Source organism: Chinchilla lanigera, unplaced genomic scaffold, assembly GCF_000276665.1.
Source record: "Chinchilla lanigera isolate Chin_1 unplaced genomic scaffold, ChiLan1.0 scaffold00093, whole genome shotgun sequence".
Lineage (NCBI taxonomy): Eukaryota > Metazoa > Chordata > Mammalia > Rodentia > Chinchillidae > Chinchilla > Chinchilla lanigera.
In genome coordinates, this window is record NW_004955494.1 from 4,201,189 (window position 1) to 4,222,994 (window position 21,806).

Consider the following 21,806-nt stretch of genomic DNA (forward strand, 5'->3'; position numbering starts at 1 on the left):
TTGGATTTTGGACTTTTGGATGAAGGATATGTTGATGGCCCTGCTCAGGGGTGGGTCTTTCAATCATTTTTTAAATTGGTGGTCATCAGGCATACGTGACTAGATGTTGTGTTTTTTTTTTTTTTTTTTTTTTTAACCGGAAATTGAACTCAGGACCTTCTGTTTGCCAGGCAGGCACTTATGCCACTGAGCTATATCCCTAGTCCCCATGACTAGATGTTTGGGCTGTGAGTTACAGGCAGCTGGACCAGCTGGCAGGGCTTTTCCTAAAGATCCTTCTTCCACACACTGGATATAGATTTATTCATCCCTGATCTTGCACAGGGATCCATTGAATTCCTGTTTATTTCATCATCCTCGCTAGTCTAGATCCACTTGTTACAGTTATTATTTTTAATGCCTAAGAAACATCAGTGTGCACGTATTTTCCCATACACACCCAGGTTTGTCTAGATAAATAACGGTGGAAAGCATGGCTCATGAGTATGAATAATATAAAATTCAATAAATATTGGCAATTTCTTCTCGGAAAAAGCTGTAAGAAATTTACTGGTCAGCTTCTAATGTGTGAAAGGGCCTGCTTCCTCCATAACTGGAGTCTTTAAACCATATATTTTTTTCTTTAGTGCTGGGGATGGAACTCAGAGCTAAACAAACCCAAAAGAACCCAAATGCACATGCTTGGCATGGGCCCTACCACACCCCCAGCTCTTTAATCATATGTTTTAATCTTCGGCCCAACTGATAGAAGATGGAAAATGCTACCCTGTAATTCTTTATATTCTTTAAATCAGGAGGGATGCTTGTTGGATTTTAATTTTTAACTAAAAAAAAATTTAAGCTTTTTGCATATTTATTACCTTAAATATCCTCCCTCCTCTCTCTTGCAGGCCAAGGCTGGACCAAGATGGGGTCCGTGTTCCGCAGCGAGGAGATGTGTTTGTCCCAACTCTTCCTCCAGGTGGAGGCTGCCTATTGCTGTGTAGCTGAGCTCGGAGAGCTTGGACTGGTTCAGTTCAAAGATGTAGGTACTGCATTCTTTGGAAGGAGGGTGGGGTAGGAGTAGATAACTCACAACGCTTCCTTCTGCAAGGAGAGGAGCCTGAGTTGGAATAGCTGGAATTCTATGGTTCTGGTCTTACAGCCAGGAGTTAGAATGCCACTGAACATGTCATTTGTGAACATGTTCTTCCCCCATGCCTGTCTCCTTTGCAGGAATGTTTGGAAGCTCTAATGCCACCACTCATGGGAAATGTCACTGCACTTTATTTCCTGTGTAGCATCTTCAAACCTTAGATATAGCCCGTGGGCATGCAGACTGCCAGGCCTTTTCCTAAGGACAGAAACCTATTTTCTCTGACTAGTCAAATAAAGGCAAAACTCCATGGAGACCACAATCAGGTGTGATATCCAAGGCTGAGCTTGAGAGTGGTATTCTAGGGCTACACTGCCTTGAGCCTGACATGGTGGTATCACTTCCCAGGGGTACTTAATAGTCTTGCCAAGCTCTTAGGGAGTGCAGTTTTAAAAATCAGTCCTTTTACTTTTCTCCTCGCCAAGGTCAGGGGGAAGGTCAAAGCTGAGTTTCTTCAGGAAAGGATCAAGAGAACAAGTTCTTGGCATCCCCAGTCTCTGGCACAGGGCCCAACACGAGGCAGGTCCTCGGTAACATTTATTGGGCTAAGCTGGGGCTCAGCAGCTCCTGGGCTGGATTTTTGTTGTTGGCCATGATACTACACGGAGCTGGGCAGTTTCCAAGGTCCACTCATATTGGTGACCCCATGGGAAGAGTTCAAGACTCATTTGGATAGTCACTGCAGGTGAAAGTTAGGAAGCCAAGACAGACGTGTGGCTGAGGCAGGAGGATCACAAGTTCAAGGCCAGTCTTGGATGTGGGAGGGCTTTGTGTCTCCTAGCAATGGGAGGGCCTGGGCTGGGGCATTTTCAGGACTGAGAGTCCAAATGCCAGTATACACTTTGTCTGTAATACACTGCTTTTGCACGGAACTATCTGTCCTAAGACAATTCTAGCAGCATTCCCGGCATTAGAAAGACCATGAGATGCCCAGAGGATGCTGGCAGCTGGTGCACCTAACGAGCGGCTTGTGCTCCCCCCACCCAGTTAAACGCGAGCGTGAACAGCTTCCAGCGGAGATTCGTGAACGAGGTCCGGAGGTGCGAGTCGCTGGAGAGGATCCTCCGTAAGCCACCTGCGCCTCGCTGTCAGTGTGAACTGGCAAGGGTGGAAGGAGTTACAACAGGGCTTCGTGGGCCGATGTGCTCCTGTTCACGATGCTCTTTGGGGTGGTCCAGGGGGCAGGCGTGAGGGGCTGAGGAGGGGCCGGGGGCCCGGGGCAGTGTAGGCATCGAGCATCGGAGAGGCACCCTCAGGGGCACCCTCGCCCACCCTGTGCTCTTGGGGGTTCGTTCTCAGGTTTTCTGGAAGATGAGATGCAGGATGAGATTACAGTCCAGCTGCCCGAGAAGTACCCACAGACCCCGCTGCCCCGGGAAATGATCGGCCTGGAGGTGAGTTCTGCGCTGTTCGGTTTCAGCGGCTAAGGGCAGTCACAGAGCCTGGCTCCGGGGACCTCCGAGAGCCGCGCCTGGGTCTTTCACTTGGCGGCCACAGGCGACAAAGCAGGTTCAGGTGGCTGTTACTTTTCAGGGTCGCCAAGTCCCAGTGGCAAGTTTTAGGGCCACTCCCTCTGAGCTGGAGGAGAGTTGTTTTTCTTTCTTTCTCAGCACAGGCCCTGGGAGGCTCATTCCATTGAAAGGGTGGGGTTGTTGTTGTTGTTGTTTTTGAGGTTTTTGGGTGGATTTGGGCAGGTGAATGCAGGAGGAGCGGGAAGCTTTCTAATTATCTCCTGGGGGCAAAGCAGCTGATGAATTGGCCTTTTCTATCAACCATTTCTTGTTTTTTTGTGTTTTGGTTTTGTTTTTTTTTTTCATTTTTTTGCCACGCTGGGGCTTGGACCCTGGGCCTCGTGCATGCAAAGCACACACTCTACCACTGACTTGCACCCATTGTAACTGGGTGTGGTGACACGCCTGCAATCCCAGCACTCTAGGAGGCTGAGGTGGGAGGATTGCAAGATTAAATCTGAGCTGGGGAATTTAGTGAGATCCTGTCTCAAAATAAACAGTAAAAAGGGCTGGAATGTAGGTTAGTGCAAAGACCCTGGATTCAATCTCTAGTACCGCAAAGGAAAAAAACTTGTGTATCTACTTTGTGCAGGGCACCTTGGAGAGAAACAAGTATGGCTGCTCCCCACAGCTTAGGAGCAGGTGAGGGAAGGTAGGGGGAAGGGCCAGGCCATGGGAGATGACGTCAAAGAGGTAGGCAGAGCTGACCACTGATGACCCAGGGATCTTAACAAAGGTTTGGATATATCTTCAGAGGAGAAGGGGCTCACTGAGGGGGAGGCAGTAAGGGGAGGAACTGTATCAAGCCTGCCAATTTGTCGGCCTGTGCTTTATTTTTCCTTCCTTCAAATTTTTGAAATGTATGAAGCCCATCACTTGTATAAATCTTGACACTCTACTAGAAGGACTCTTCCAGAAGATACTGGGGATCTTGTCGTATTAAAATGTGGATGAGGCCGGGGATGTAGCGCAGTGGCACAGCACCTGCCTGGGAAGCACAAGGTCCTCAGTTCCATTCCCTGTCCAAAAAAAAATGTGGATGTTGCAGGAGAAAGCTTTTCACCAACGTAAATAGGAGCCCCCACCCCGGTCACCTCCAGGTTCAGCCTTGTCCCTGTCTTTTATTATTATTATTATTATTATTTTGTCTTTTTGAGACAGGGTCTCACTATGTATTCAGGCTGGCCTTGAGCTTACTTTGTAGGCCAGGCTGGCCTCGAACTTGCAATGATTCTCCTGCCTCAGCTTCCCAAGGGCTGGGGTTACAGGCATGTACCACCATGCCCAGCTTCGCCCCAGTCTTTTAATGCCAGTCTGGAATTCGCAGCCCTCCTACCCACACTGCTTCACCAACTTTTTTTTTTTTTTTGGTTTTTCTCCGGTACCGGGAACCGAACTCACGACCTTGCGCTTGCCAGGCAGGCGCTTTGCCGCTGAGCTAAATCCCCAGCCCCTTGCTTCACCAACTTTAACCCCACCAGTTCCTGAGGTCTGGGAGATGTCATCCTGGCTTGCACATTTGCCCTTGTTCTGATGATGCACAAGGCATGGCCTTATCCATTCCAATCTGTCTGCTGACTCCACCTGATTAACTTCCAGCCCGGTATGGCCTGGTCGTGTCACTCCCTGCTCAAGAATGTACGCTGGCCGCCTGCTCCCCTGTGCCTGATCTGGCCACCTCCAACTGTCCCAGCCCAGTGGGTCCCGTCACCCTTGTTAACCATTACTGGGAATCCCAAGGAGCTTTTCTTGTGTGGACTGTAGTTACCGCATTTATTACATTTGGGAACTAAAATGACAAACACTGTAAAATATATATTAATGTGTCTGAAAATAATATTTCATTAGCATAGGTCGGGGCGGCGAACCTATGGCACGTGTGCCTCAGTGGGCTGTTTATATCACTGAAAGCTCTAAAAGGTTCGCTACCACTGCCATGTTATCACGGTTAAAATACAATTTTAAAAATTATTTTCTAGGACAAGAACCTTCATGGGGAAGAGTGTTGGTACTTACACATTTCTTAACTGTGTGGCTTTAATAGAAGACAGCTGGTTCACATGCCTCCTTTTACCTTGAATCTGTTGTGATATGTTATTTTCACCAATGTATGTGAAAGTAATTTAGCCTCACACAGATATGTGGTTGGAAAGGGGGGAATATTTTAATAGCTATTTCAAAGAGCTGTATTCTTCTGTGATAGCATGTTGAAACATGCCTGATTTTGGTAAACAAGTAATAAGTATTTATATTTTCAAACTGAAATAGTTCTATTTCTTTTCTTCTTTCTTTCTTTTTTTTTTTTTTGGTTTTTCTGCGGTACTGGGAATCGAACTCATGACCTTTCGCTTGCCAGGCAGGTGCTGTGCCACTGAGCTAAATCCCCAGCTTCCAATAGTTCTATTTCTAATAGCTTGAAAAGGCAATTCATCCAGCTGATTAGCATGAGTGAATCAGTTTAATTGTCTTTTCAGTGAAGCCTTCTCCAACCATAGTTATGTATGATGCACGGATTCTAAGCTTTAGCATTCCAAGTTTCTATTATTAAGTTTTGTCTGATATTAATAAGCTTTCTTGGGGAAAAGGGAAACTAACATTTACATGGATAGCCTTGTTATTGTTTACATTTTATCTCTCCAATAAAGGTATTCCCTTAGTTGGATTTTCAAAAATCTAGGATAATAATCTCTTTTTAAATAGGTGACCTTAATCCATTTCCACTCATCGTAATTATAGTTTGGTTTCCCGTTGTCATTGCCCGACCACTCCTGCAGCCCTGAGATTGCCCCCAGCCCTCCCTGACGTCCTTGGCCTGACAGCTGTGTAGGCTGCAGCTACACAAAGCATTCCAAGGCACAGCCCTAGTAGATTCATTCATCTCGTTAACATTTCAAGATCCATACTTTGTAGATTTTTTTCTCATAAAAGCTACTCCTACTTCAGTTATCATCCCTTTGCAGACTGATTTTGCTTTTGTTTTATGGTTTTACTATAGGATGTTTAAGTATAGATTTGTTTGTAATTGCTGTTTGCTACATACTCGATTCATCTAGTAGAATTTTTATAAACTTTTGTGCACGGTGTAAAGAATCATGATCCAGCAAACACCAAGTGTCTATTGCCTGGTGAGAAGTGAAAGGAAATGGAGGTGATGATCTCCAAGACCTCTGCAGGCCCATTCTTACTTCACTCCTTCTTTCCCTTTGGAATAACTGCCATTCTGAATTTTATATTTCCTTTTCTTATTCTTCAGTTTTAGCAAATACTCTTCTAAATAACATATGGGTTAAAATTACAAGCTTAAAATTTGTTCTTATGTGGAACCATATGTATGTGTCTGTAACTTGCTATTTTCTTTCATCATTTTATTTTTAATAGACTATTTTACATTTCTAAAATTAATTCATTTTCACTTCTGTAAAGTGTTTTTACTGAATACCATGCCCTGAGCTCATTGTATTATTGATGGACTTTTGGATATGTTGTCTCTCATACTTTTTACATTATTTGCTAATCTCAGTATTGCAGTCACAAACTGTAGAGTTGATCCCATCTATTGGGTTTTGAATTTCAATAACTACTTTTTTATTTTCAAGATTTCCAACAGTTCTCCTTCTATACCTGCCTGTTAATTTATTTTAGGACATTATTGTTTAACTATTTCTTATTTTTCTTTTTAATGGAAGCAGTATTTTCATTTATCAATTTGTGCATTCAAAAAAAAAAAAAAAAACAAAGAGAAATAAAAAACAAATAAACCTGAAGGGTGCAGCTTGGTGACAGAGAACTTTCTTGATGTGCACAAAATCCTGGGTCTAATTTGCAGCACCACCAAAAGCAACTTCCCGAAAACACCTTTGAAATTTTTTTCAGATTATTCTGTAAAAATGACTTCATTGCTACATGATTGTGTATTCTGATTTTACTGGTGAGTTTTCAGATCATTAGATTTCATCACAGCCGTATTGTTTTTGAATGGTCACTTTGGAGAGAAAAACATTTTTCCCCCACTTGTTTTTGTCTTCTTGTTTTCTGTGTCCCCTGCCTGCCCTCCTTCATCCATGAAGCCTTCTTACTTGGTTCTTCAGATCCTCACTAGAACAGGGATGGCTTTTTGTTTTTTATTTTTATATTCTGTCCACCATTACGATGTGTTTGAAGCAGAGTTTTCAAGGTATTTCCTCTCTTTCATTTTTACCCCCAGTAATGGGCATTAAACCCAGAACCTTTATACTGACTTATGTCCCCATCCCTCTTTAAAAAAAAAAAAAAAAAAAAAAAAATTATTGGTAACTTACATGAGCTGGGCTTCAGCCTCTCAGAATGCCGGGATTACATTCATGTACCAGCACGCTTGGTTGCACTTTTAGTGTTGTAAGTGGGCAGGAGATCTTCGGTCCCTCACAAAGCTGCCTTCTGTCTTGCCGAGTAATGATGGAAATCTGGCGGTGGGTGCCTGGCCCTAGCTTGTGACCTATTAGTGTGGCACCCAGCTTCTAGCTGTGTTCAGATGCCCTGCATGCTCCTTTGGTGTTCAGTTATGAGTTGTGATTAGCATGTAGTAGGAATGTCATAGCACTTTCTGCCTGGCTTACTTTACCTTTTCCTCCCGCGTAGACAACCCTAGAGAAACTGGAAGGAGAGTTACAAGAAGCCAACCAGAACCACCAGGCTTTAAAGAAAAGCTTCCTAGAGCTGACAGAACTCAAATACCTCCTGAAGAAAACCCAGGATTTCTTTGAGGTCTTTTGGGGGGGATTTTTCATGAAAGGGCCCTTTCTTCAGCATCTCGAATTTCTGTTTTGAAAATTGGCTGATTTGGAATCTGAATAAAACACTTATAACCAGGCCTTTAGCGGGGGTGGAATAACTGTGGTACTCTTTGAAGGCAAAAACATTATGGTACTCATTAAAAAGTATGCGTTCAAAATGGCCCCAGCAGAAGAGGAAGTCAGAATAAAGAAGGGTATTTAGTTTGAGCAGATTTAGGGTTTTGGCCGGAAGAGACTAGGGAAGCTCTCTGATCTGCAAAGGGGCAGAACTGCTTGTTCAACTGTTAACTTTGTGCAAAATTAAAAGTTCATTACACACAGGCAAAACCTGGGGGTGTGGGGTGCTTTAAACACCCATACATTTAAATGACAACGGTGGTGCTTGGGCTTTCAGACAGAAGCCAATTTAGCTGAAGATTTCTTCACTGAAGACACTTCCGGTCTCCTAGAGTTAAGAGCTGTACCTGCGTTCATGGCTGGGAAGCTGGGGTTAGTATAACTCCCTGGGTTGTGTGCTAATGAGTCCCTGGTCATAGGTTTCCCCGAGTATTTGAGGGAACGAGTGAAAGCACCAATACCCACTGCAATGGGGAACCTTTCCCATGAGTACAAGCGCTCCATGCAGTAACAAATGTAAGGGGACCTTGCACGGTGGTGCAGTGGGGGTAGTGAGTGGCCAGTGGTTGACGGTGACCTCATGTCCTTTGGCCCAGATACTGCACAGTGTATATTGCACCCACTTGGGAAAGATGTGGAGCTTATTACTCAGATGGATCTTCTGTCTCTTCCTTGGCTTTGCAATATGGCTGGGAGTATATGCTTTTTCCTTGTCTTCAGAATACTACTTGGGTAAAACACATTTGGAGTTTGAGTTTGTGGGTAGAATTAGAAATGGTAGAGCTAGGCAGTCAGGTCATTCCCACACTGCAGTGATGCAGCGTGGTCCTCATGAAATTAAGCAGTGATTCAAAATACTAGGATTTCATTTCATGTCTCAGTGAAACGGATGGATTTTAAAGCATTTCTGAACATGGTAAGTTTGAGATGCTAATTTTTTATATGATAGATATTTGAGAGCCTGTGCTTTGAAGACATAGGCATGGAAATTTGAAATAGAAATAAAAATATTTATTGACAATATTTGATCCAAAGATAATACAGTACTGGTGTTTATTTATGTATTTATTTTTGTCTTTTTGAGACAAGGTTTCGCTATGCAGTTCAGGTTGGCCTTGAATTCACTATGTAGCCCAGGCTGGCCTCAAACTCAAAGCAATCTTCCTGCCTCAGCCTCCCAAGTGCTGAGATTACAGGCGTGTGCCACCACTCCCAGCCTTGATGTATATTTAAAGTAATAAACCAATGAAAGTGCTGTCTCAAAACAAAAACAAAAACAATGAAAGTCACTATTTTGAAGATCTTTGGACAAGTGTGGATCCGTACCTGGATGTTAGGCAGATAGAGATGCGTAGAAATCAATGTATGTATTTCCTTCTTAATGCACTAACTTTTTGGGGGGTGGGTAAAAACTACAGAAACACTTATTAAATATTTGCTTCCACTAGCTATAATGCTATAATGACTGGTTGATCACAATCTTAATTGCAGTAAGTGATTATATATAGTATTGAGAGGATTAAAGAAATCTTAAAATACCGAAGAAAATAGAAGATCCGAGGGGACTTGGAGTGAACTGGGGCCGGAACGTAGGGTCTGTGACCCCTGACCCAGAGCCTCTGGCTCATGAAGTGGGGTGGTCCCTCCTTGTATGGCCACCCATCTTATCTCACAGGGCCTTCTCCCCAGCCCCAGGCCCTTGGCTTCAGTAATAGCTCCTTTTCTGAATGCTCAGGTTCACAGTCGGCGTGATAAACCGGGAGCGGATGGCTTCCTTTGAGAGGCTGCTGTGGCGAGTTTGCCGAGGAAACATCTACTTGAAGTTCAGTGAAATGGACGCCCCCCTGGAGGATCCCGTCACGGTGGGCTGTAGGAGGCTGCGCTGAAATTCCTGTAGTGGCACCTTCTCTGGACATTGTGTCATGAGTTTGATGAAGCTGATGTCTATTTCCTTTCTTTCTCCTTTTCTTTTCTTTGTACAATACTTTTGAAAAGTCCATTCATGGGCTGATTCTTGCTAACACATCAGTGTTGCTTAGTTCCTCTGAGATATGTAGCTGTCTTGTTTCTAGGAACTTAGTTATCCTAGTGCCACATGAGGTGGCAGCTGTGTCTTAATCACAAAGCACCAAGAACAGTGTTAGGACAGTTCGTCCAGCTTCAGGGTGCCTGTGGGTGTGGAAATCATCTGGGATCTTGTTTTAAAATTCAGGCTCTGACCCTGTGGGGCTGGGGTGGAACCAGAAAGCCTGGTTGATGCTGAGGTGCTGAGATGCTGAAAGGGTCCTGCACTTAGAATGAGAAGGACTTCCGGGGGCTCTTGGCTCTGGGATACACATTTACTGCTTCCATAGGATATTGCTGCTCCCGGTCTTCCAGTTTGTATTTCAATCTCTTTCCTCTGTAATTCTAAGAAGCTGAGCTTGCTTCTGAATGATCCATACATTTTTCTAGAGCAGAGGCTAAAAACTAATTTTAAATTTATTTGATAAAAAACTTCATAAAGCAAATGAAATTTAACATAGGAAGAAAGAACAAAACATAAAAAGTCATGCTCTGATAACTTTATTTTTAACTTTTTCCTTGTACTGTTTTTCTGTAGTCTGGTAACTATAGTGAAGTATGATTGAACAAGGTTGTTGTATGCCTGGAAAGGATTTTTCCTTCCCTCTTCATTTTGGATAGTATGGGATTCCCTCCTGTACTGCCATGCATGCTTTGTAGAGATTACTTTAAAATTTGACCTTGAGCCACCACTTTTCATTGTCATGTTTTGACACGCGGTAGTCACGGTGGTAGAGTATTTATAATGTAGATATCCTGAATAGTGAGCAGGGACATTGAGGAATCCTTGATTCTGGTGGATCAGGAGACCTAAGAAATTCAGAAAAGGACCAGGGTAGTTTCCATGGTGAGAGAATCTTGGGAAATAATGTAACACATGCAGCCCCAAATCCTAAAACATGCCTATCTTCCTTCCATGAGCAATTGCTGAAGAGATGACTTTTATTTTAATGGATGCCTGCTATTTTTTTTTTTTTTCCAGTACCAGGAATCGAACTCATGACCTCGCTCTTGCCAGGCAGGCGCTGTGCCGCTGAGCTAAATTCCCAGCCCCTGGATGCCTACCATTTCCACTGAGTTGATAAGTTGTGAACTTTATTTTTTGGACACTTTATTTCCAATTTTTCTCCAGAATATAGACACTATGATGGATATCTTTACGCATGTGGATTTTGATTTTCTTTTCAATTAGTTCTGTAATATGAATTCAAGGAAGATAGGATTGCTGGCTTGAAGGGTGTGGGCATTTTCGTGACACTTAATGTGTCCTGACAAGTGGCTTTTCCCTGGAGTGGTACCTGACTCCAGTGCCCTGAGAGGAATGTAATGAGTTCCTTGGGTTTTTTTTTTTTTTGTCACTTTTCCAACAGTGAAAAGTTTTAATTTTTCTTTTATCCACTCAAACTGAAAAAGTGAGCAAACATTGTCTCAGTTCATATTTCCTTACTTACAATAAGAGCTAAGCTTTTTCATACATATTTGTAAAACGTATAATCTCCCTTGTGAATTGTCCAACTTGGACTTGAAAAATCCAATGGAACTGGCACCTTACGGGCATACAACAAAGAATTCTGGGAGTCAAAAATTAGAAACACCTTTACCTTCGTTGTTATGTATCAAACATAAACTCCTCCTGAAATGTAGCTATCTACAGGTCAATTCTGGTGAGCCCAGTCGGCATTTGCATTGTATTTTCTTCTTCATGATCATATCTCTTACATTCAGAGCTCAGAGTTGAATTTAAAGAGCCAAGCATGGTGGTGCACACCTGTAATCCCAGAACTTGGGAGGCTGAGGCAGGTGGACCGTTGGGAGTTCAAGGGCAGCCTGCTACAAAGTGAGCTCAAGGCCAGCCTGAACTGCATAGTGAGACCCTGTCTCAAAAAGACAAAAGAAAAAAAAAAAACTATGAAGCTGTTCCTTCAAGGCTTGGTAAAATATTTGTTCTGATTTTCCAGAGAGAAGAAATTAAAAAGAATATATTCATCATATTTTACCAAGGAGAGCAACTCAGGCAGAAAGTCAAGAAGATCTGTGATGGGTGAGAGGCAGTTAATGGCTCTTTCATTAGGGGTTGAGGCCAAGATTGGGTAAAGAGGCCTTTTGTGCCAAATACACTCTTGGGTCCCCTTTGAGGCTAGTTCGGATTTTTAAATAACTTTCCCACACTTGATAAGATGTCCCAACTCCACAGAGGAATATAAACACCATGTACTCCAAGCATGTACAGAAAAGAAACAGAAGGCAGGGGATCACGGGACGGGTGGAGGGGGAGAGAGGAAAAGAGGATTTAAGAAAGGAATTCAGGTGTAGTATGATGGGCATGTACCGGTTCCCCACAAGGAATGTAAACATTATGTACACAAACTTGTACTTAAAAAATGCAACTGATTTTGAGAGTTGTGAGAACAAGAACAGGAAGGACCTGCATCGACAAAATCCAAAGCTATCAAAGTAGACGTGTTAACCATTTCGGGTTATTCCTCAGTTACTCCTTATCCTCTGCTAATGAGCAGGCTCTGTGTGGCTGATTGTGTCTCATTTTACAAAACCGCCTTACGTGTAGCCCCTTAGAAGCAGAAATTTCTCCATACTGAAGAACACTAATACATGAACAGGGGAAAAGAGGCAGGTCAAGCCCGAGTCTTCTGTCCAGAGGTTCTCATAGGTTTCGCGGTGTGAATGAAGGAAGGGATGTGTTGGAATCGCAGGGCTGCTCGGAGGAAGGCACAGGAGGAAGGAGCGGCTATCTGCCCCAGGTCTCACAGAAAGGGATAGCAGGTGCTTTTCAGGCGAAGCCCATGCATGTCCTCATTAAACACAGGTTTCGAGCCACTGTCTACCCCTGCCCAGAGCCTGCCACGGAGCGCAGAGAGATGCTGGCTGGTGTCAACGTGAGGCTGGAGGATCTAATCACGGTGAGTGACGGGGTCGGGCCTGGCTCTGCGGGGAGAGGAGATCTGTCCTCGGGCCTGACTGCGGCTGGCTCGGATGTTCGCTGGGCTCTCTGGCTGCAGTGCAGGAGGGGACACAACGAGAAAGCAGTGTTGGGTACGTAGGGGTGACGATTCTGCTTGTCAGTGGTGTTTTGCCGGGCGTTAGAGCCAACCACACCCTCTTCAGCCTCGGGGCAGCCGCCCCAGTCTGATCAAGGAGCTCTTTATTGCCAGCCTCGGCCTCGACTGCATCTACAGTCTGACCAACCAGTCAGCTAAGTTGAGCAACCAGTTTGGCCTGTTTTGAATTGTTTAAGCCGGCCAAGGAATTCTGTAAAAACAGTGACTCTAGTTTCACCATGTGGACATTTGTACATCCCGAATTCATTTCCGTGGTAAGCCCTGCCACCATCCAGGGTGACGCTCAGCACATCTGTGATCAGAACACTCCTCAGTCACAGCAGCCTTGCTGACTGCTGAGGTCCGTGGGGCCTCCACCCACCCTACGGTGTAGTCTAGACAGCGCGGTCCAACAGAGCTTCTGGTGCTAAAGCGTCCCATCACCTGAGCTGGGCGGCGCTGCCTCCGTGAGCCTGAGAAGACCGCCGAGAGCCCGAAACATGGCTACTGCCACCAGGAATGAAAAGAACTGAATTTTCATTTTTTATTTATTTGTAATTAAATTTAAATTTTGGTAGCCGCATGTGGTTGCTGCTGGGGCTAGCACAATTTTAGAATCTCAGCAAGGAGGTTTGGAAATGAGTAGTGTGTGTGTGTGTGTGTGTGTGTGTGTGTGTGTGTGTTTTAAAACCCCTAGTAACAGACACTTTTGCCCTCCCAGCAATTGTTTAATTTCTTTAATTCTCTCTGCTCCTCCTTTGTCATGGTCAGGACAACTGTGTTTCCCCCATGCAATTTCCCTTGAAGTCCTTTTCCTCACATACTCCTGATAGATTTCCCGAAGATTTCATGGGGGAAGTGGAAAAGCAGTCATTCAGTTCACACTTACATTTAGTGGGACTTGGGCTGCTATCAAGTCTGGGGACACCCAGTGGTCCATCCCAGCAGTGGCTTCTCTCCTGTTGTCCAGTTAAAGACCTCTGGTTCCGGGCAGCTCTGACAACACGATCTCAGGAGCAGGCGGGTGGCCCAGACCAGGCAGTCACGACTAGATGACTGACTGACTCATAGCAGGCGCTGTGTCTGCAGCTCATTCTGAGAGTTTGGGGAATTCTTGCCTTTTTTTTACATTAGCATTCAGTCCAGAGCTGGTAGCAGGTGTTTCCTTCACGCAGGGTATATCAGCTGCTCTTGTAAGGGCAAGGTTTATTTTAAGGTTCATGGAAGTTTTACCTATGTCAAGCTGATCTTGTCTTCTGGAAATCCTCAGGCCGTATTGCATCACACTGCGAAGTGATCCTTCGAGACACAAAAGTGCACCCTGTGTCTATCATTAATCTTAGAGCCATGATGTGTGTCTTACAGTACACTGCAGTAGCCATGTGGAAAGGTTACTGAAAAACATTACCCTGTGTGTTGTAGCATCCAAGCATGAAAACTAATCCCATTAAATACATTTTGTGTGTACCAAATCGTCCATTCCTTCCCTCCTTCATTAATTTGCTTGTCATCTATTGGAAGAATTATGTATATAAAGCATTTAAGTTAATTCCTCAAGGCTGCTGTAACAAAGGACCACAAACTGGGTGGCTTAGAATGATAGAAATTGATTGCCACAGTTCTGGAGGCCAGAAAGCCAGAAACCAAGGTGTCTGCAGGCCCATTTGTGCTCTAAGGACACTAAAGAAGGACTGTTCCTCAATCCATCCAGCTTCTGATGGCTGTCGGCCTCCCTGGGTGCTCCTTGCCTTATAGATGGTCACTGTAATCTGTGTCCATCGTCACATGTTATTTTTCCCTGTTTGCCTATGTCTCCAGATTTCGTAAAACACCAGTCATGTGGGGCTAGGACCCGCCCTGGTCCTCTGGAACCTCATCTGATCATGTCCAAGTAAAGTCCAGTCAAAGGGTCAGAGTTTAGACTCCAACATCTTTTGGGAGTGGGGCACAATCCAACCCAGAGGACTATGTGGAATTTAGACTCAACGGAAGGTGCAGACTTGGCCAAAGGGTTTTAACCTATGTAGTTAGTTCACAAGAGTGCTCTTCATATCAGAGGACGAAGCTCAGAAGGGAAGCCACAATGGCTGAGAAGCCTCCTTTTTGCCTCTGTGTCAGACGCCTCTGTTAATGGTCCTCGTCTTTCTGTGTGTTTTTGCCCAGGTCATAACACAAACAGAGTCTCACCGCCAGCGCCTGTTGCAGGAAGCAGCTGCCAACTGGCACTCCTGGGTCACCAAAGTGCAGAAGATGAAAGCCATTTACCATACCCTGAACATGTGCAACATCGACGTCACCCAGCAGTGTGTCATCGCTGAGATCTGGTTCCCAGTGGCGGACACTGCACGTATCAAGAGGGCGTTGGAGCAAGGCATGGTGAGTAGCAGGTGGCACTGGGGGGGAGAGAGAGGCCACACCCAGCCTCATCTCTCCCCTGTGAGACTCTTGGAGGCTGTCCACTTTCTGAGCTTTGCAGGTGACTTGGTGGTGGGATTATCTCCTTCACCTTTAATTCCTAACCCAGCGGTAGGGCACATAAAGGACACGCATTTGTTTGCAGTGTTTGACAAATACTCAACATTTTCTTGATCTTCAAGTATGTATGGAAGCACTAACACGCCAGCCACCCCACTAGTTGTGAGCACAGTTACCATCGTATGGCTGTAAGTCCCTCCCGTGACCTCGTGGAGGCAACAGCATGGCTGGAGAGGCAAATAACCAAGCGCCTATGGTGAGAGCTAAAAGGCTGAGGTGGCTCCCTGCGTGCCAGCAGCAGCACTCAACGCTGGGCACCAAGCGTAATTCTCGGAGTTCTCTGCATTCACTGTCATGGGTGTTCACTGATCTAGGGCCACGTGGGCAGACCCTGGCCTGACAGACTGTCTAGGAAGAGAGATAGACAGTGTGCAAGCCTGTGGGGGATGAAGTTTCAGGCAGTGGTGAGCAGTGGTTGGGAAATCAAGGAGAGAACAGAGGCGGGGAGGGTTTATTTTGGCTTACAGTTTCAGAGTGTTTGGTCCGTGGTCGGCTGGTCCCTTGCTGTGGGCTGAGGTGAGGCAGACAGTCATGGTGGGAGGTGCAGAGGAACAAAGATGCTTACCTCATTGTGGCCGGGAAGCAGAGAGAAAGGGGCTGGGCACACTCTTCAGAGGTGCTCCCCATGACCTGCTTGCTGTGGCCAGTCCCCGCCCCCTGTTGCTGTCACCTCCCAATAACACGGAGCATTACATTGAAACCCTTATGATCCAGCCCCCTCTAGCCTCACCTCCAAACACTGCTGCTTCAGGGTGAAACCCTCAATACGAAGCTATAGGGGACACTGCATGTTTAAACCGTGACAGTCGTATATATTCAGGACAGCACAAGTCACACAGGGCTGGTGGGGTTACACTTGGGGCTGTCACTTGGAGGCTGAGCCAGGAGGCTTCTAGCTCCTCTGAGAAGGAGGCTTTGCAGTGACAAGAGAGTCCCATGACCTTTTATTCCTGCTGGAGGGTGTGGCTAGCTTGTCTGAGTGATTTCTTGGGGTGTCAGGGAGGTCAACCCCATTAGGTGGAGGTCTGGTCCAGCTCCTGCATATCTGTTGAGAACAGAGGGCTCATGGTGGCTGTTGCTAGACGGGTCCATCTGAGCAGGTGGTGTCGGGGCAGATGTTCCCAAATGCTCCAGAGGATCGGGGCGGGTGGAGGAAGAGCTTGCATGCTGAGGGAGCTTACGGTGGGAATGGATGAGGAGGCAGGAGCTATTTTATTCCCTTTGTATAGGTGAGGAAACTGAGGCACAGAACGTATGAGTAACCCCACCAGTGCTGAAGCCAGGAAGCAGGATTTGAGTGTAGGAACTCTTAACCTCCATGTACTACTATGCTCCTGCATTGTGGTCCCAAAACTACCCAGATAGGGCTTTTTCCTGTTTTTTTTCATTTTTTGTTTTTTGTGGTACTGAGGTGCACTCTATCATGGAGCTACATCCCCAGCACTTTTTAACTTTTGAGAAAGGATCTTGTTAAATTGACCAGGCTGGCCTCAAACTTTCAATCTTTGTGCTCTAGCCTCCCAGAGTGCTGGGATTACAGCATGCTGGCTCAGAGGGAGCACTGTGCGTAGGCTCTCCCTCAGCAGGGATGCTCTCAGAAGGGGAGTGGTCAGGTCAGTGAACAGGTGGATGCAGAAGGGGCAAGCCAGGACCCTGCTTTGGGGGGCCAGGGCCGGAGGGAGGCTGGGTCAAGTTCAAAACAGAGAAAGCTCAGGAAGAGACTACAGGGCCAACCCCCGGGACCTGTGAGCTGCCTAAGGAGCCTGCTTTTATTCTGTTGCCAGGGAGACAAGATCCAGTTTGCAGTTCAGAAACACTTTGCTGCCATGTGAAGACTGCAAGGCTGGTGGATGGGTGAGGTGTGAGTGCTGCGGGTATGAAGGAACACAGACTAATCATGAAGGGGTCAGGCTTCTTCCAAGGTACTAAGGAGCCTTGGTTTTGTTGCATTTTTGAGACCAGGTCTCACCATATTGCATTGATTAATCTCAAACTCCTGGGCGCAAGTGATCCTCCTGTCTCAGCCTCCTGAGAAGCTGAGACTGTAGGTCCACACTACTGTGCCCAGTGTACAACTGGCTTTACAGTTTCTTCAGTCTTCTGAAGTAACAAAAATGTTTCCACAGACCGCAGGAGAAGCCCTATGTGGGTAGGAGATGGGGAAGGAAACGTGTAAAGGCAGAGCGTGTGGTTGTATAATGGTATAATCTGGGTCTGTGCCTCACAAAATAAGAAAATGGAGTCAAGGACAAAGGAGAGAGAGAGGAGGAAGGTTTATTAAGAAGAAAGATATAGTTCCCAATAGGCAGGGGGGGATCCAAAAGTGGGTTGGCCCGGGAACTCTTTGTGTAGGATTTTTAATACCAAAAATTGACCAGGGCTCAGAGCACACCCAGCCAAACCAAGGTCAACCTGTAAAACCAGCTCACTTAAACTAGACATGGGCCCGTGAGTGGTCGGGGCAGGTAGGCAGCATGTGTCTGAGCTGCCTCCTGGGCTCTCTCCTATCCAAGTGTGTCACTAAAAGAACAAAGTGAGAAGGGGAAAATGTTTTCCAGCTGAGGGATCCGTCACCTTGCTGTCACCTCGCCTGTTACACCCTCGACTTGATGTCCACCTGGTTCTTGGTTTTTTTTTTTTGCTTTTTCCCAGTACCGGGAATCGAACTCACAACCCTGCGCTTGCCAGGCAGGCACTGTGCCGCTGAGCTAAATCCCCAGCCCCAATGTCCACCTGGTTCTTGTGGACTTTTGATCCCAGGCTCCTGCTCATGACCAAGGCCTGGTTGTCCTGACTCTGCCTGGGGCCCAGAGCCTCTCTGGCTGCCTATGTCTTCTGCCTGACTTGCCTGCCTGTAATACTTGGTGCTATCATTATCATCAACAATAAGCAGTTGTCACCTATGCTAGGCATGATGTCAGCTGCTACTGGGTGTGTACTAAAGAAGAAAGAAAAGAACAAGGAAGCTACAGAAGGAGGTGCTGATCACATAGTGATAAGACAAGGCAGTAGTACAACAGGAAACACCTTCACTTGTGTATGACCTTGAGGCAGTTACTTCACATATGTCTCAGTGGCCTCCTCTTGAAGCTGAGATTTGTCCCAAAATCTACCTCATGGTATTGTTGGGAAGACTGAGACAGAACCACGAGCCCTCATTCAGCTGGTGCTAAATCCTATCTAAGCACTCTTGGGCTTTGGGGAGTCTGGAAGTTTCCCAGGGTGGGGAGCGTGGAGAATCGTGTAGACCTGGGTAAGGGGAGAAGAGATTTGACTGATTTCCTTGGGGAACAGGGTGGGGCGTCTCAAGGGGAATGGTGTGAATGGGGAATCCCATTGACTCAGTCTTTCCGACTACAGGATATAAGGGTTTTAGCTGGGCGTGGTGGTGCACACCTGTAATCCCAGCGCTCTGGAGGCTGAGGCAGGAGGATCCTTGCAAGTTCGAGGCCAGCCTGGGCTACAAAGTGAGCTCAAGGTCAGCCTGAACTGCACAGTGAAACCCTGTCTCAAAAAGACAAGAAAAAAAATAAGGGTTTTGATTTTATTCCTTGGAGTTAGGATGTCTTTGAAGACTTCAGAGCGGGACAGTGAAGTGAATGAAGCACTGCAGTGCTTTTGGTTGGTTCTGTGGAAAGACTGTTTCGGCTCTCTGGGGTGTCAGATAAATGGAATGGAACAAGGTCAGAAGGGATGGTGAGGCTTGGCCAGGGCAGGAGCTGTGGGAATTCGCAGGAAAGGTGTTTGGGAGGGAGAAATATTACCAAGCTCTGACAGTGGATCACTGACTGAGTCAGGAGGAGGGACAAGAGTGACAGTTCCTAAGTTCCAGGAATCTGGGAGAACAGAAGATCTGTGCCAGGAGCAGGGGGAGGGCCTGGCTTTGGGGCAAAGGGGGGGATTCCTTGAGGCTCCTGGATCTGTGGGGTTGGTGAGACACCGGAGTCTGCACACCCAATGAGGCAATCAGGGAAGAATTGAGACTTAGGGGAGGGTTAGCGCCGTTTGGAAGATGGGATGGATTAGCAGAGTGGATGAGCTCTGGAGCGAGAAGGTGGAAAGAAAGGCAGCAGTTCGGAGTCCAGAGCTGAGGGTTAGGTGGGCATTTTCAGAGCCAGAAAGGACAGGGTCTGTTCTCTTGAAGGCTCTCTTGAAAGATGGGTTAGACATCTACTTGAGAAGCCACTGGCTTTTCACGGATGGAGGTCGCCATTCCCAGAGTCAAGAGATGCCCCAAGATGATGCCCAGAGCCACGAGCTGGCACCGTCCCGAGGCTCCTCCCTTCCCTAGCCAACACCTATTCTTCTTGCAGGAACTAAGTGGCTCCTCCATGGTCCCCATCATGACCGAAGTGCAATCGAAAACAGCCCCTCCCACCTTTAACAGGACCAATAAATTCACAGCTGGCTTCCAGAACATCGTGGATGCCTATGGCGTGGGCAGCTACCGGGAGATGAACCCAGGTAGGATGGAATGCATTGTCACACAGTGGTATCAGGTTAGTAATATTCCTCAGTTATTGCGGGCTGATCAGGTCTGCGGTCTCCCAAATGAGTGTATGGTGAAGGCTAAATAAAAAGAGGTGAACAGAATGATTTCAGGGCTCCAGGAGGATCAAAGCCCTCTCATAGAATTTGAGATTCTCTCAGGGCTAAGACCAAGACCTTCTCTGGGTGGCCTGTATTCATTTGATTAATGAATATCAGAAGAAGGAAGGGGAGTACCCAAGAAGGGCAGAATTACTGAAAGACTTCTCCAAGTAAGGCATTAAATTAATCCTTAATAAGGATTAAGTTAATCTACCCAGGAGTGAAATGCCTAGGGTGATAGTTTTTATCTAATTGAGATCAGATCCAGGTGTCCTTGGCTGTGATCTTGTCTTATCCTTTGAGGCTTTCTGGCTTTGTCCGCCACTACAGGTTTTAGTAGGGATCAGTGACTCACAGAGGTTCACTTACTGTGAGTCCATCACCCACTTCTGGACAAGCAGCCTAGGCTTTGGACAGATTCACAAGTAAACATAAAAAGCCAATTGGTTAATTTAAGTCCTGCTCGGAGCTGCTTCATATTTGTCTCCATCACAGTGGGGCAGCTTGAAAGTGGCAATGTGTACCTCTCAGGGGTCCTGGGAGGTGACTCTGAAAACTGGGACATTCCTAAAACCTTGGTTTCCTGATATCTTGAATCATCTCCTATATACACCAACTAATAAAGCATTTGTTCTTTGTCTCTATCTGTTCTGCATTAAACTGTGACCTCACCAGGCAGCTGCATTCTGTTTTTCCTTTGATAATATAAAGAGGAGCCAGAGATATAGCTCAGCGGCACAAGTGCCTGCCTGACAAGTGTAAGGTCCTGAGTTCAATTCCCAGTACAAAAAAAAAGCCAGTCAATCTAGTCTGTTCTATAAAACAAGAAGTCAATACTTTTGCCAGGCATGATGGCGCACACCTGTAATCCCAGCACTTGGGAGGCTGAGGCAGGAGGATCTTTGAGAGTTTGAGACCAGCCTGGGCTACAAAGTGACCTCAAGGCCAGCCTGAATTGCACAGTGAGACCCTGTCTCAAAAAGACAAATAAAATAAATAAATAAGAAGGCAAACTATTTGAAAAAACAAAAACAGAGAGTGTCATTGCTGGGCATCTTTATGGGCCTATAGTTAGTGGGTGGGAAGGACAAAAGGATGCTGGACTTGGGGTCAAAAGATGAGCTATTGAGTGCCCCGTGCTGTGCAATCTCAGTAGGCTCGTTAGTGAAATAGAGGGGTAGACCAGATACCCTTCAGCCAAACACTGCATGCAAGTCCCAGCTAACCTGTCACCCACAAAGCAGGGCTGTTGGGTTGAGAGCCCTGGAGTAACTGCTGGTGGGGTGTGCTGCCTGTCTGTGGTGGAGACAGACAGAGATGGTGATAGAAAAATACCAAAGACACGGAGAGATCAAAAACTGGTTTTCAATCCCATCATGCTTTGTGATCTCAGACAAAGAAACTGGGGACTGAGAATCCCTAGTCATGGATGAGCTCACCCATAGGGGAGGCGGCGGGGGACAAGCAGAAAGAACAAAGAACCCAAGCAGCTGCGGAGCCGGCCCGGATGGAGAAATCTTCCCTGGGTGTGTGGGTGGCACAAGGCATGTTTGGAGGCCTCAGGCTGACGTGGGTGTCACCTCCACAGCTCCCTACACCATCATCACCTTCCCCTTCCTGTTCGCTGTGATGTTTGGGGACTGCGGTCATGGAGCGGTGATGCTGCTGGGAGCCCTCTGGATGGTCCTGAATGAGGAGCGGTTGCTCTCCCAGAAAAGCAGCAACGAGGTGGGTGCCCGGCCGCCCTCTCACCGCCTTTCCTCAGGCGCAGTACTGAAATGTGCATCCGTTTTCACCCTCGGCATCATGCGTGTTTATGAGAAACGAAGAGAGGTGAAAAGCAAAAAGGAAAAGGAGCCCAAATCGGTGCCGTTTGATCAGCAGTGTTTTTGTTGTTTGTTCGGGCTTGACAAGGCATTGGTTTTTGTCCCCTTTATTTTGTTTCTAACTTTTTTTATTTATTCTTTTGATAAAAGCAATACACACTCACTATAAAAGTTTGGAAAATACAGCAACCTAACCACCT

At 46.2% G+C, this 21,806-nt stretch overlaps 1 protein-coding gene across 5 annotated transcripts in view; it reads left to right on the forward strand.

Annotated features, from left to right (window-relative positions):
- Atp6v0a4 (ATPase, H+ transporting, lysosomal V0 subunit a4) overlaps positions 1-21,806 on the forward strand; it is a 76,909-nt gene that overhangs the window by 26,647 nt on the left and 28,456 nt on the right. For all 5 annotated transcript variants that reach the window (XM_013505029.1, XM_005405454.2, XM_005405451.2 and 2 more), the window contains exons 2-12: positions 891-1,024; positions 2,123-2,201; positions 2,435-2,529; positions 7,264-7,389; positions 7,813-7,907; positions 9,271-9,397; positions 11,558-11,640; positions 12,424-12,517; positions 14,819-15,031; positions 19,504-19,654; positions 21,369-21,508. In XM_013505029.1, coding sequence (XP_013360483.1) covers positions 908-1,024; positions 2,123-2,201; positions 2,435-2,529; positions 7,264-7,389; positions 7,813-7,907; positions 9,271-9,397; positions 11,558-11,640; positions 12,424-12,517; positions 14,819-15,031; positions 19,504-19,654; positions 21,369-21,508 — 1,320 coding nt within the window. In that variant the 5' untranslated portion in view covers positions 891-907. The remainder of the gene's footprint in view (positions 1-890; positions 1,025-2,122; positions 2,202-2,434; positions 2,530-7,263; positions 7,390-7,812; positions 7,908-9,270; positions 9,398-11,557; positions 11,641-12,423; positions 12,518-14,818; positions 15,032-19,503; positions 19,655-21,368; positions 21,509-21,806) is intronic.